This window comes from Octodon degus, unplaced genomic scaffold, assembly GCF_000260255.1.
Source record: "Octodon degus isolate 3935 unplaced genomic scaffold, OctDeg1.0 scaffold00002, whole genome shotgun sequence".
NCBI lineage: Eukaryota > Metazoa > Chordata > Mammalia > Rodentia > Octodontidae > Octodon > Octodon degus.
Genome location: NW_004524578.1, coordinates 32,629,039 through 32,643,017, shown reverse-complemented (window position 1 = coordinate 32,643,017; position 13,979 = coordinate 32,629,039). Strand labels below are relative to the sequence as shown.

General features: G+C 37.0%; 1 protein-coding gene across 1 annotated transcript in view; it reads right to left on the bottom strand.

Annotated features, from left to right (window-relative positions):
• Positions 1-828: 828 nt before the first annotated feature.
• C9 (complement C9) overlaps positions 829-13,979 on the bottom strand; it is a 67,447-nt gene continuing 54,296 nt past the window's right edge. The window contains 3 exon segments of the mRNA XM_012514007.1: positions 829-989; positions 992-1,092; positions 9,103-9,127. Of these exon segments, the coding sequence (XP_012369461.1) occupies positions 829-989; positions 992-1,092; positions 9,103-9,127 (287 nt within the window).

Below are 13,979 nucleotides of genomic sequence, written 5' to 3'. Positions count from 1 at the left end.
TTTTTTATTTTATGAAAAATAAAACAAAATTTATAACAAAATAGTAAGAGAATAATAATAGTCAATGTAATGTGTGTTATTATCTTCAAAGTGGTTACTCAGAATCAAAATGATTCTCAAAAAGAAGAAACATATAATAGCATAAAATGAACCAGGAGAAACTAATAGTACAGATGAAGTGAATTAGCATATATATTAAAATATTATTTGTTACAGAAGAACAGGCAATTTAGGAAATTATTCAAACTCTCCCTACTTTGTATTTATTTATCACGCACACACACACACACACACACACACACACGTGCATCTTTTTAAAAAATTTTTCTCATTGTTGTGGTTTGTGTGTAGGTATCCCCCAAAGCCTCATGCAGTCATAGGATGGGGACTTTTAGAGTTTGTGATTGCCTCATGATCCACTGGGATTATGGGTGTGAATGCTGCTGGGATTGTGGGTGTGAGTACTACACCCAGCCTGGGACGGACAGCCTGAAAGCAGCTTAAGGGAGACAGACTTCCTCTCTGTAGTCATTGTTGCTGCCACTTCTCATTTTGCTCTCTGCTCTTTGCCGCTGCCATGAAAAGCTGCCTTCTGCCCTGTGCCGCTCTGCCTTGGAGCCAGCTGAGTGTGGACTGAAACCTCCACTGACTGTGAGCTGAATAAACCTTTCCTTCCTTCACTTTGACTGTTGGGTATTTGTCCCAGCAACGAGAGAAGAGTAACTGAGACAGTCACATAAGAGAAACCATGTGATATTTAATCTTTTGTGTCTGGCTTATTTCACAAAGTTAGTATTTTTGTCTCTAATAAAATAAATCATTCTGACCTTAATTAAGATATTTTCTTCTTACTGATTTCATAGCAGTTCCTTCAAATTAGAATGCACAGGAATGCGGACACTGCCCGCCTAGTACAATCTCTGTGGCTCCATTCTGGCATGGGTATTACCCTTCTACACGGAATTCACTGTCATAGTCCTTACTGGCATTTCTACATCTTGTTTCTGCAGGTGTGCATCTTTGATTTTCACAGGAACCAGATTATATGGGAGACAAGTAAAGAAAGGAAAAACATTCCGATTGGTTATTCTACTGAGGAGTTCAAAAAGTACTTTTTACTCAGTCAATGGTTCACTTTTATGTAAACAGAAGCTTATGGATGTTTATTATTTCCTGACATAATGTTAACTTTTAAAGCCAGTCATGTGTGCTGTCGTGGAAGTCACATGATGGAGGCTACAAGTCTGACTCATAAAATAGGCCTACAGTGAAAATTGCGGTAGGTGGTATAAAAGTCAGGAATGTGTACTTTATTTATTTTTTAATGTATTTAGTATAGGGTCGACAGCATCTCACTAGACAGATCAGACTCATAGTGATACTCCTGTTTTCAGCATCCCAAGAGCTGGGATTGCAGGTATGCACCACCATGCCCAGTCTCAATTAGCATCTCAACATGCCCTGGGTGTGGGGCTGGCTTGGCACAACCAGGATTGAACCCCAGTCACCATGCTCTGCATGAGCAGGCGCTTTAGAAGTTATCTTTGCTAGATTTTTGTTTTTGCATTTTTAGCTTTACTAGTGCTAAAAAGAATAAATTCTGGGGGCTGGGGCGATAGCTCAGTAGAATAAGTGCTTGCCTGGCAAGTGCAAGGGCCTGAGTTCAATCCTCAGTTTCAATAAATAAATAAATAAATAAATAAATAAATAAATAAATAAATAAAATTCTGTATCGTACTTTAAACTTAATTTTCTGAAATAGTATTTTTTACTTTTTGCAAAGAAGAACTCCAATCCCCTGCATCTGCCTATGCAAGAGCTTTAATCCTCTGAGCTATATGGCCAGCCAAGGAATGTGTACTTTAAAATGAACTAGCAGGGTTTGATCCTTGGCACCACATGCTACATCGGCCCTGTGCCAGGGCATACTGAGCTGGCCACTGAGTCTAGGCCTGGTGGCTGGAGTTTGTAATCCCAGCGCTGGGGAGGCTACAAGCAGGTGGATCACTATGGGTCGGAGATGTGGGGTGAAACCCTGCACCAAATATATAAATTTAAAAAAAGGAAAGAAAGAACTAGCAAGGGATGGAAGCTTTTGACTGGATAATGTTTTTATATATAAACTGCTACATTGTTTTTGTTGTCTTCTACTCTCAGCCCCTCTTTCAGAAGGTGGGCATTTGCTTGTTTTGTTTTGTTTTGTCCCAAATGGTTGTTTGCGTGTGAGGCCAAGTCCAGAATACCTCTGAGACAAGTTCTCTCTCTCTCTCTTCCCCCTGCTCTGTGTGTGTGTGTGTGTGTGTGTGTCTTTCTCTAAGGCTGAACTCACTCAGAATTTTTTGATGGGGGAAGGACTGTGAGAAGAATACTACTAAGAGAAAAGATACCTTGAAACTAAGACTGGGACAGAGGTCCATACATATCTCCAGTAGTAGGACCATAAATAAGACCATAGCAGCTATTTTAGAAAGTAGCAGGGACTCCTATTTCCTGATTCCCAAGCCCGAGTCTGGCCCAGAGGGCTGGAAATCACTTGCCTTGCAGTGAACATGTGAGCTTGAATAGTAAGGTCACCAAAGCGACCACAACGTCCCACCTCCCTGACAGATGTAGCAGATTTTATACCAATCTAAGCAACACATCTGTATCATCTTTCTACCAATTTCTTGAACCCCAAAGAACAAATTAAAGGGTAGATATTTTTCAGCAGCATAAGAAGCCACTATCTCAAGGTCAAATTTACTTAAAACTTAAAGAAAATGAAGTAAAATAACTTACCTTGCACATTCAAACTCTTAGAGTTTGACACATATCTGCCACATTGGAATCAGGGAAGCTTGGAAAGACTTTCCTGAGAAAATGGATATTCAGAGGCAACTCAGCACAGCTGAATAGAGGAGGGGACACTGGAGTTACTCAGAAAATGTCACCTAAAAACACAGGTAATTGGAAGTCAAGCAAGGACACACATCCTGATGCCAAAGTCAATCTGAAGGAGTTGTTTTTTTGGGGGGCCCGCTCAGGATGTCTTCAGGGCAGGTCTGGTTTGCTTGAGGATGAGGGGATTGAACCACAGCATCCTGAGCCTGACTGTTTTGTTTCATTTGTTCTTTTGCAATCAGGCAATAGTTTATAATCCAGAGCCTTCTTTCCCACCCATAATTTTATTGAGAAATAAATAGCAATGAGACAGTTTCAAGTCAAATTGGTAGAATAGTTCCAATAATTAACACATTGCATACTGTCTTCCTAGTGGTTAATTGCTGTACAAGATGCAAACATGAGATCCTATTTACAAACACTATTAGAACAAATCCTTCTACTCATTGAATTAAGAGAATGTAGTTATATATCTATCCTAACCATTTTGAATACACAGATACAAAATGGTTGTTCATCTGTATCCCCTTTTTTTGTTTGGTTCCATCATTTAAATATTATAGGTGTGTGAACTCAGAAAAATATTGCAAAATAGTCCAGTAGTTCATAATAGTATTGGGTCTTCCATTTGACTGGCAGTGTCAGAAGTTGTTGACCTGAGTCCCCTACAGCTCAACGTAACAACATGGCTTTATTTCTTATACTTTGTTTTTATACTTTTCTGCTGGATGGTTAAGACCAAGATAAAGACCTATGTAACAAGAATTGTAGCTGTTGGATCTAATAAGGTTAGTCAAATTCCTTCAGGATTTTTCTTGAGACTCTGTACCTCAGATTGTAGATCCTTTGTCAGTGTCAGCCATGTGGATGAGTCACAGCCATTGCTTGGCCAGTGTGCTCTCTGTGAAAGCCTGAAAGAATGTTTTCTCTCCACGTGACTGTTTTGTTTCAATAGGCACTTAAACACCTGAGCTAATGGGCAGGCCCCCAAGGGCAGAAGGATTTTTTTTTTTTTTTTTTGCCTTCAGGGCAGGTTTGGCTGGATTGAGTTGTGGGGATCAACCAAAATCAATCTGAAACAAGAGACTTGTAGCTCAAAATAGAGACATAGGACTTTGTGAAGTGGCAAGGCATCCCACAGGGCTGCCTATGCACAGAGCAGGAGCTGCCAATCTGGAAAGTTCCCAAGACACCGATGGTCTCTGCAATAGCGTGGCAAGCTCAAACCACACAAGACAGATTTGCAATATAAGGTCCATCATCTTCTTTGCTTTTCTCCAAAGAGAGGATGTTGTGGCCTGGAGCAAGCTTTGCTAACACCACAGCAGCAAGTGACCAGGGAGCTGCTCCCTCCCCAGTGGACAGCCAGGTTTGTCCACCCCCTGACCCTCACTGTATACCATGATGGCTAACTGAAATCTCTAGTGACAACAAGGTTAAGGACTACATCAGCACTGGTGAAAGTAGTGAGTGTAGCAACACTACCCTTTTGGTCCAGGTCCTAGCAGTGTGACAGAGACGACAGGCCAGTGGAAAGCAGAGGCTGTACAACGGCTTAGAGGGACCATCTGTACGTGGGACTAGGAGCAACCTTAGGTGGTCTCTCCCTGAGGGCAGCACAGCAACTGGGAGAGTGGCACAGAGACAAATGGTTACGGAGACAAGGATGGGCCACCCAGGGGACATGCAGAAGTTCCTGGCTGAAAATGCTGGCCCAGCCCGCGCATCCCAAGGTCAAGATCAGCCCTGCTCTCAGCACTAAGCCTACTCAGATTTGGTGGAGCCACCCAGCACAGATCTGGGCTCTGACTGGGACACTAGTGCAGAACAGAGGGCACCAGAGGAATTTATTATTATTTTTTTAATTTTTATTTTGTTGTTTGTTCTTTGTTTTCCTTTTCTGTCTTGTTTTTCAGTCTTTTTTTGGTGGTTTAGGTTTTTCACTTTTATTGTTTGCTATGTTTTGTTCCTTTTTTCCCCCTCTTTCCTTGATTGTCTATCTTGATTATGTGAATGAGGATTGTCTCTAGTCTTTCTGCTTCACGTCAATCTTTTTTGGCTTTCTCCTTCATTCAATCTTTCTTGTCCTTTTCTCCAGTTTCCTAAAGCTTGGGTGATCATTCTTTGTCCTTGTTTCTACCATAGTTCTCTTCATATATCTCTCTACTCTTCCCACCATCTCTCTTAAAATTCCCCACTACAAGGCCAAATCACTCTATTAATGGGAAACTCGCAGCACAGATATTCCTGTGTTTTGTTATATGTTTTGTTATGAGCATTTTGTTATATGACTATAGATTTTGCTCTTACAGTTTAAGGTACCAAATTACTAGTTTCCATAGTTTGTCAATTTCTAGGCCATGCTTGATGCTATTGTTATTGCTAACTATACTGCAATAGCCAGGGTACCATACCTGTTGTCATCAGTTGTTCTCCTTTGTATGCTAACTGTGGTTGTCTGGGCTCGTAATCATCCCCATAGTCCAGTACGAAAGGACTAGCTGCTGAGCTGGGTAGACATCAATGTCTCATCCCTAATCATTTGGGAAGGTAGATCTTGGGACAGACACAAAAGCCAAGGCCCAGCTACACGTACAAAATGGTCCGAGGCACAAACATTTCCTAGAGAAGTTTTGATCCAAGCAGTAAAACTATCTGCCACAAGCAACTTATAAGCATCAACACAGAAAACAAAATAAAATTAAAAAATAGAAAATGACAAGGTGTAGAAACATCTAGACTTCCAGCCCACGCAGGAATGCTACAGGGGACAAGATAGGTTAACACAGGAGCCACCCACCTGAATTTTCTGAAATGGTAGCAGCAGAAGTAAAAATGAAACAAAACAAATAAACAGATGTATGAGGTTATGAAGAAAAATAAGATCAGAAATAATCTCTGGTGAAAAAGAAAGATGATAAAAATGAAGGACCTCCTTAGTGAATCTATAGTAGATTCAGATAAAAAACAATAAAGCATCTTAGGAAAATTATGCAAATTATGAATATCCAACACTGGAAAGAAATGAAATCCATGAAACAGATTCTAACAAATATGAAGGAGATTAAAAATTCCATTGAAAATAAACACAGCCAGATGCACCAAGGTGAAGGCAGATTATTAGATAAGAATATGGGATTATTGTTGGTGATCATGGAAAGAAAGATTTCTTAAAAACAAGGGACCATGAAAAATCAATCCAACAGCTATAAGACAAAACAAATAAGAATACAAGATTGATCAGAGTCAATAAAAATGCAGGGGACATTACACATGATATAAAATACCATTCATAAAAGTAATGGCAGAAATCTTTCATAATCACCAAGGCAACCCTACAAAGAATACTGAAAGGGGGGCTGCAGACATACCTCAGTAGCACGAGCTCCTGCCTGTCAAGTGCAAGTTCCTGAGTTTGATTACCATTATAAAAAAAAAAAAAAAAAAAAAAAAAAAGATATTCTGGAAAGAGAGAAAAATGACCACAATTCCAAGAAAATCAACAAAGAGTGGCAAGCAATTAAACTTAGAGAGGAAAAATAGGGAACCAAAGCATGAAAATATCATGACAAAAGTAGGCCAATGCACACCAGTTGTAAACATCTGTGTAAATGGTCTCAATTCACCAACCAAAAGAAACTGGCAAGTGGATTAAGAGACAAAATCCAACAACATGCTCTATACAAAGAACATGTTGAACTCAAAAGGAAATTCACAGGCTGAAAGTCAAAGGAAGGCAAACAGTACTTCACATGCCAGGAACCCAGAAAAAAGCAGGGGTAACTATTCTGGTTGCTGACAACATCAACTTCAAATCAAGAATAATTAAAAGAGATAAAGAAGGTCACTACATACCTGTTAGGGGAAAACTCCAAGAGGACGAGGTAACAATCATAAATATATATGCATCAAATACAGGAACATACAACTATGCAAAACAAATTTTAATAGACATGAAAAATCAAATAAGCACTAACACAATTGTAGTGGGGGAATCTTTAACACTTCCATTGTTACGAAGAGATACATCAACTGCAAAACAAATCAGCAGAGAAATACCAGAACTAAATAAAACTTGGGGAAATAGTAGACTTTGCAGATCTTTACAGAGCATTCCACCCAACACCAGACTACACTTTCTTCTGTACACAGGACATTCTCCAAAATAGACCACATGCTAGCACATTGAGAATGTTTAACTAAATGCAAAGAAATTGAAATTATCTCATGCATATATGATCTGACTATAGTGTAATTAAATTGAAAATTGTTAACAAAAGAAATTACAAAAACTCCATAAACATGAGGGGATTTCACTGACCTTCTCAGACCAAAAAGCTACAACTCTTGTTGCACAGGTCCTGCTTTACCTTGGTCTTAACCATCCAGTAGAAAAGTATGAAGACGAAATATAGGAACTAAAGCCGTGTTGTTTATGTTGAGCTGTGGGGGACTCAGGTCAATAATTTCTGACATTGCCAGTTAAACAGAAGACCCAATGCTATTATGGGCTACTGGACTCTTTTAGAATATTTTGCTGAGTTTACACACCTATAATATTCAATAACGGAACTTAGAAAAAATGGGGTATACTGATGAATGTCCATTTTGTATCTGTGTATTCAAAGTGGTTAGGATAGATGTATAGTTTCATTCTCTTAATGAATAGAATGATTTGTTCTAATGGTGTTTGTAAATAGGATCTCAAGTCCGCATCTTGTACAGCAATTAACCACTAAGAAGAGGGATATGCAGTGTGTTATTTGTTGAAACTGTACTTCCGATTTGATTTGAAACTGTCTCATTGCTATCTGTTTATCAATAAAATTTTGAAAAAAACCCCCACAAAACTCCATAAACACATGGAAATTACATAACACCCTCTTGAACAAAAAAATTGGGTTACAGATGAAATTAAAGAAGAAATAAAACAATATTTACAATGAAACAAAAATACAGATACAACTTACTACAACTCATGGGACACAATGAAAGAAGCCCTCATGGGGACATGCATAACAGTGCATTCTCACACCAGAAAAGCAACCAGCACAAATGAATAACTTTATGCTGCACCTAAAGCTTCTAGAGGGCCTGGCCAGATAACTCAACAGACTAAAGCACCTGCTTAGGCTGAGTGCCGTAGCCAGGGTTTGCTCCCTGGAGTGCCATGCCGGCCCTGCCCCTGGGGTGTGCTGAGATGGCGACTGAGGCTGGGCATGGTGGCACGTAGGCTGTAAACCCAGCTCTTGGGAGGCTGAAAACAGGAGAATCACTATGAGTCAAACCTATGTAGTGAGACCCAGTACACCCTGTACTAAATACATTAAAATAAAAAAAGTGAAATTAATCAACCCCATGTATGTAAACATCATATTGTCTCCCTAGTGTAAGACACTGAAAGAGTAAATAAAATCCAAAAGTGAAAGATATTTTGAAAGGAGAAGAAACTGCTAGAGAAAGGAAAAAAAAAAAAAAAAAAACTTATTCCATTTTTTTTTCTAGAAAGGACAGGTAGTGGGAGTCTGAATCTGAAAGGTACAAAGGATACTTTGAAAGGAAAGGATTTGTTCAATGGAAAGGAAAAACAAAAAAAAAAAAAAGAAAGAAAGAAAGAAGAGAAAAATGTTGTTTCTCTGAGCCTTGCTCATTTTCATTGAATAGTAGTCAGCCTTAGCACTCATCATGTCTTTTCATCACAGCTCCTAAACAATCGCAGGAAAGAGGACTTCCAGAACTGCTTCAGAAACTGCCAAGGACAATGGGCTACGCGTGCTCAAAATAAGGGAGATTACTTTGAAGGAGGTCGATGCTGTCATGTCTTTTACTCTAAGAATATTTTACTATATTGAATCTGCTGTATTAATTTTTAAAATTTAAAGATGCACTATATATTTGGTTATACCTTGTAAACCATAGACAAACAAAGCAACCAAATAGCCAAGCAAATTCTAAATCTAAATTTAAATCTAAATCTAAATCTAAAGGTAAAACCAATCAGAAATGAGCTAAAGAAAGACTAATAAAGAGGTTAAAAAATGTTAACTGAAATGGCTAGAAAGATACACATAACTACTTTAAAATAAAAAGTATGGTCATGGTAACCAATGATAAATGCACTAGATAAAGACACATCAGCATTTTGGTGGGTATATTGCTAAGAAAAGCATGACCACATCTCATCTAAACCTAAGTGGAGGAACATTTGACACAATAACTGACCAGTTCTCGTTAAAATTGTCAAGTCCTAAAAAGACAAGGAAAGTCTGAAGAGCTGTGACAGATTGGAACAGACTATAGGAACATAAAAACTAACTCCAGTGTGGGACCCTGGATTGGGTTTGGTGTGGAAAAAAGATTGAGAGGAAAGTTTGTGAAATCTGAGTAAAGACTATGGTTTATTTAACTAAATTATCTGATTTTGATAATTTTACCATAGTTATATAATAAGGGACTGTTGGCTAAAGAATAAATGTGAATTCTCCGCACTCGTTTTGCAATAGTACTGTTTATACTCTCTGTGAAATTTTACCATTAAGTCTAAAATTATTCCAAAATAAAAGACAGGGCTGACCCAATAGCTCAGTGGATTAAAGCGCCTGCTTAGGCAGATTCAGGGACTGGGGTTCAATCGCTGGTGTGCCGTGCAGGCTCTGACCATGGGGCATACTGAGATGGCAACTGAGACTGGGCGTGGTGGTGCATGCCTGTAATCCCAGTACTTGGGAGGCTGAAAACAGGAGGATCACTGCAAGTCTGATCCGTGTAGTGAGACCCTGTATTAAATACAGTAAATAATAATAATAATAATAATAATAATAAATGAAAAAGACAGAAAAAAGACATCTGTTACAAAAAAAATACTATTAAAAGACTAAAAACCCATAAGTGAGAGAAAGTATTGACAACAGTTTTTAATCGGAATAGGCTAATATTCAGAACATATCCAGAATTTCTATAGCATCAAATAGCTGTCTACCAATATGGTCTTTTATAAATCAGTACACAATGCTCAGATTTCAATTGTTATATTTATTTAGGAGAAAAACCTCTTACCATCATTGACATATTGGCTCCAACAACATAAGCATGTGGTAGAGTTATTTTGATTTTTTTTGAGAAAATAAATTATCTTGTTTTACCCTTCAAAGGAAATTCAAGGCCAGATAATCTAAGATACAGGAATACAGGGTCATGGAGGAAACACAACTTGGATGAGATGCATAAACAGAGTTCAAAGCGATAAAGATGAAGGACATGCTGTGGAAATAGTTTTAGAAAGCCTCAAACCCTGGAGTAAGAAATCACACAAGCAGATAAAAGAGAACTAAAATATACTTTTTGAACTTTTTCTGTAAATCAACAATCTTTTTCAGATAAACATTGACCTTTTAGTGAGAAAAAGGTTCAAATTTTTATCCTAAAACACTAGCTTAAAAAGTAGGTGTATTTTCACCTACTTTTCATTTGTAAGTGTATTTTCACAGACACAGTCTATCAGGAAATGTGTTAAAATACAAATAAACTGACAACATATCTTAATAATAAGTACCTTCAATATCCTTTAGGCATCAAAATGTTAAACCCTGTATTGCAAATGTAGTTTTTGATAAAATAAATGTCATTTTTCTTTCTGCACTAGAGAGTTATAAATGATTTGTACTACGTCATTATAACTTTTCTTTTTCTTTTTTTTTGTGGAACCGGGGATTGAACTCAGACCCTTGCGCTTGCCAGGGAAGCACTTTTTCCACTGAGCCATCTCTCTGGCCCCTTCATTGCAACTTTTAACAGCCATCACAGAGGCTCTGTGCTATAGCTCTTTAGCACACTGATGCTTTTTAACGTTGGGTGCACATTTACTAAGAATTACCCAATACAGCAAAAGTGGTAGGTCGATCAATTCACTTTTATTGCCTCATGGTACTCCAGAGCAAGCTAATATAGCTTATTGGATACACAGATAAGAGGCATTGAGTGAAGTGGGGAATAAAAGAGAACTGAGAATCAAAAAGGAGAGATGGAAGAAAATGCAACACACATGAACAAAACTCATACCAGGAAAGCCCATCCATTTGTACCAGATGGGTTGATGGCTATATTATGTAGCACATCAAGACATAACTGAATATCATGATTCCAGGCACATGAGAAAAACTACATGATTTCCAAGAGAAACAAAGTGAAACTAAAAAGTAATATTTTCTGTGAATTTTTAATAAAGAGAAAATATATCACATAACATCCCCCTAGACAATAATGCAGTGTGTTTATTGCAAGGCCAAAACAAAACTTTTTAGAAACAAGACACGGTAGCATAGTTATGCTCACATTTCTGTTGTTCCAGAGGAAATCACAAACTGTTTATATTCTGGACAATCTGTAGTGGAAATGGTTTCTCGCAGTTAACATTTTTCTCAACTAGCTTGTAGAAGTAGCTTAAAAAATTAAACTTTGACTATTCTTTTGAGATAAAATGCAAAACATTTGTGTTAATGTGCAGGCAAACTGGTGGTAGGATTAATATAATTTTATGAAAGTTGAAGGTTGTGACAAAACTAAATACAGAAAAATGAGCCAATCTTTGTTCTCTGCATGGAAAGATCAAGAAAAAATTTTCAGGCTGGACCAAGATATGGGAAAATTGAAAACTGAAAGTTCGACTTAATAGAACATTGGCAAGATATCTACCTCCTCCTCTTCCTCCTCTCCTATCTTTTCCTTCTCTCCCTGTTCTCCTCCTCCTCCTTCTTTCTTTTTCTTCTTCTATCATCATCAAATGTTTTATTTAGAAAAATCTCTGTATATATAGCTTTATTTTGAATTAATTTCATAGTCTTTTCTCTAAGATAAACTTAGCCATTCAGATCACTGATTTAATTTGATAAAAGATTAAATATAAAGCAGTTAATAGTTTAGAGAGGATAGATGAGATTCTATCAATTCTTTAATTAAATATGAAGGCTATGGATTTAAATATTAAGACAATCCTCAGTGTTTGAAAACTTCACATGTAGATAATAGAATGTTTTAACTTAGCAAAAAATGAATTAGTGAGTTTAGATTGTGTAATTACCTGCTAGAATTGGTAACCAGATGTCAATCAAAAAACATCTACTGGACTTATGGAAATAAACTATATCGAAATCTATTTCAAGGTTGAACTAAACTATACTTCATGTCTCTCCAAGTGATTTAAAAACTAAAGTCAATACAAACAATAATAAATCACTGTTTCCTGAAATTTCTTTACAAGACAGTAGATGCAAAAAGTGATCTATAAAGTACTAATGCCACAATTTTCTTAGACCATTTGGATGAAAAATCCAGGCTTTTGTTTTATAAGGAAACTTTCACAGTTTATAATGAATGCTTACTCATCTAGGAATTTGAGAAATAAACAGTTGCCCCACGTGTGGACTAAATCACATTCTGCCTTTGGCTGGTTGCTGTCCCAGCCAAGTAGGCAGAGCTCTTTGAATGGCTCTAGTAAGGGCAATAGTGCATTTTAAGCAATGCTTTATTTACTCAAACTTTAAAATTCAGCACTAGAACATGCTGGAGTATGACTGTGACTTCAGAAAATAATTTTGGATCCAGTCATGTAAAGATCTTGACTTTCTTGTGGAGATGAGAAAATAAGCCACTTTAGATGTCTTACTGGGTAGAACAATTCTCCTGTGTATCTCTATACTGAAAAACCTTCCAGCACAGATTTATTTTACTTAGTTCAAGATAATCAATTAAAATACAATTTAAACTTAAGAAAAATCATAGTTTCTTCTTCATATATAAGCAAGCTAATTTGGCTGACTTTTTCTCACTTTGCGTTACTATGGGGAAAGTATCTGAAGATGACAGGTACACTTGCACATTTGTAAAAATAAATGATGATATTTATAACTTAATGGGAGAATTAAAATCTTGGAACTAATTAGTTTTTTCTTCACATGAATGAGTTGTTTTGGGTAGCTTCAATCACTATATTTTCACTGGATCTTTTTCTTTTTTCAATATTTTTATTGAGAAACAAACAGCAATGAGACAGGTAACAACCTATTACCAGCACATTTTCAATAATGAATACATTGCATATTGTTGTCTTAGTGGTTATTCATTGTACAAGGTGCAGATATGATCTCCTGTCTCAAACACTATTAGAACAACCTCTCTATTCATTGAATTAATAGAATGCAGCTGTATATCTATCCTATTTTTAGTATACAAATACAAAATGTTCACTCATTTCTATCCCCCTTTTTTGGTTAGCTTTGTCAGAGAAGGGCATTCCATTGTCATTTAAATATTGTAAGTATGTGAATTTAGCAAAATATTCCAAAAAAGTCCAGTAGTTCATAATAGTAGAGGATTTTCCACAGGACTGTCAATGTCCGAAGTTGTTGACTTGAGCTTTTACAACTCATCATATTAATATGGCTTTACTTTTTATACTTCATTTTCATACTTTTCTGATAGATGGTTAGACCAAGAAAGAACAAGACCTATATAACAAGAAATGTAACTTTTGTATCTGATAAGGTCAGTCAAGTCCCCTTAGGATTTATCCTGAAACCCTGTACCTCAGTTTGTAGATCCTTTGTCAGTGTCAGCCATGTGGACGAGTCACGGCCATTGCTTGACCAATTTGTTCTCAGTGAAAGCTTGAGAGAAATCCTTAGGCACACTTTACATCATTGATCACTTTCCTCTGTGACTCCATAATCTCCTTGATCAGAAAATCTGGGACACCACTGAGTTACAGGATGTTAACTCCTATTTCTTGAGCCTTTACTGACCTTGAAAGACTAGGGCCAAAATGTTGGCTGTCTTTGTAGCCTTTCATTTTCTTTAATGTTTGGCTGAAAAATTAAGTTGTCAACCTTCCAGAAGAGAAGCTTAATGATATTATTACCTTATAACATAGGCAGTTGAGCTTAACCTCACTATCTGTCTGAATATCAAACATTGTAGACATAACATGGAACAGGTATTTTCCATCAAGTGTTGATATGTTAAACTTTGAGTCCCTCCAGATTATGAAGAAAAAAGATTAAAAAGTTGAAAAATATTTTAAAAATAAGAATAAGCATTTACATAGT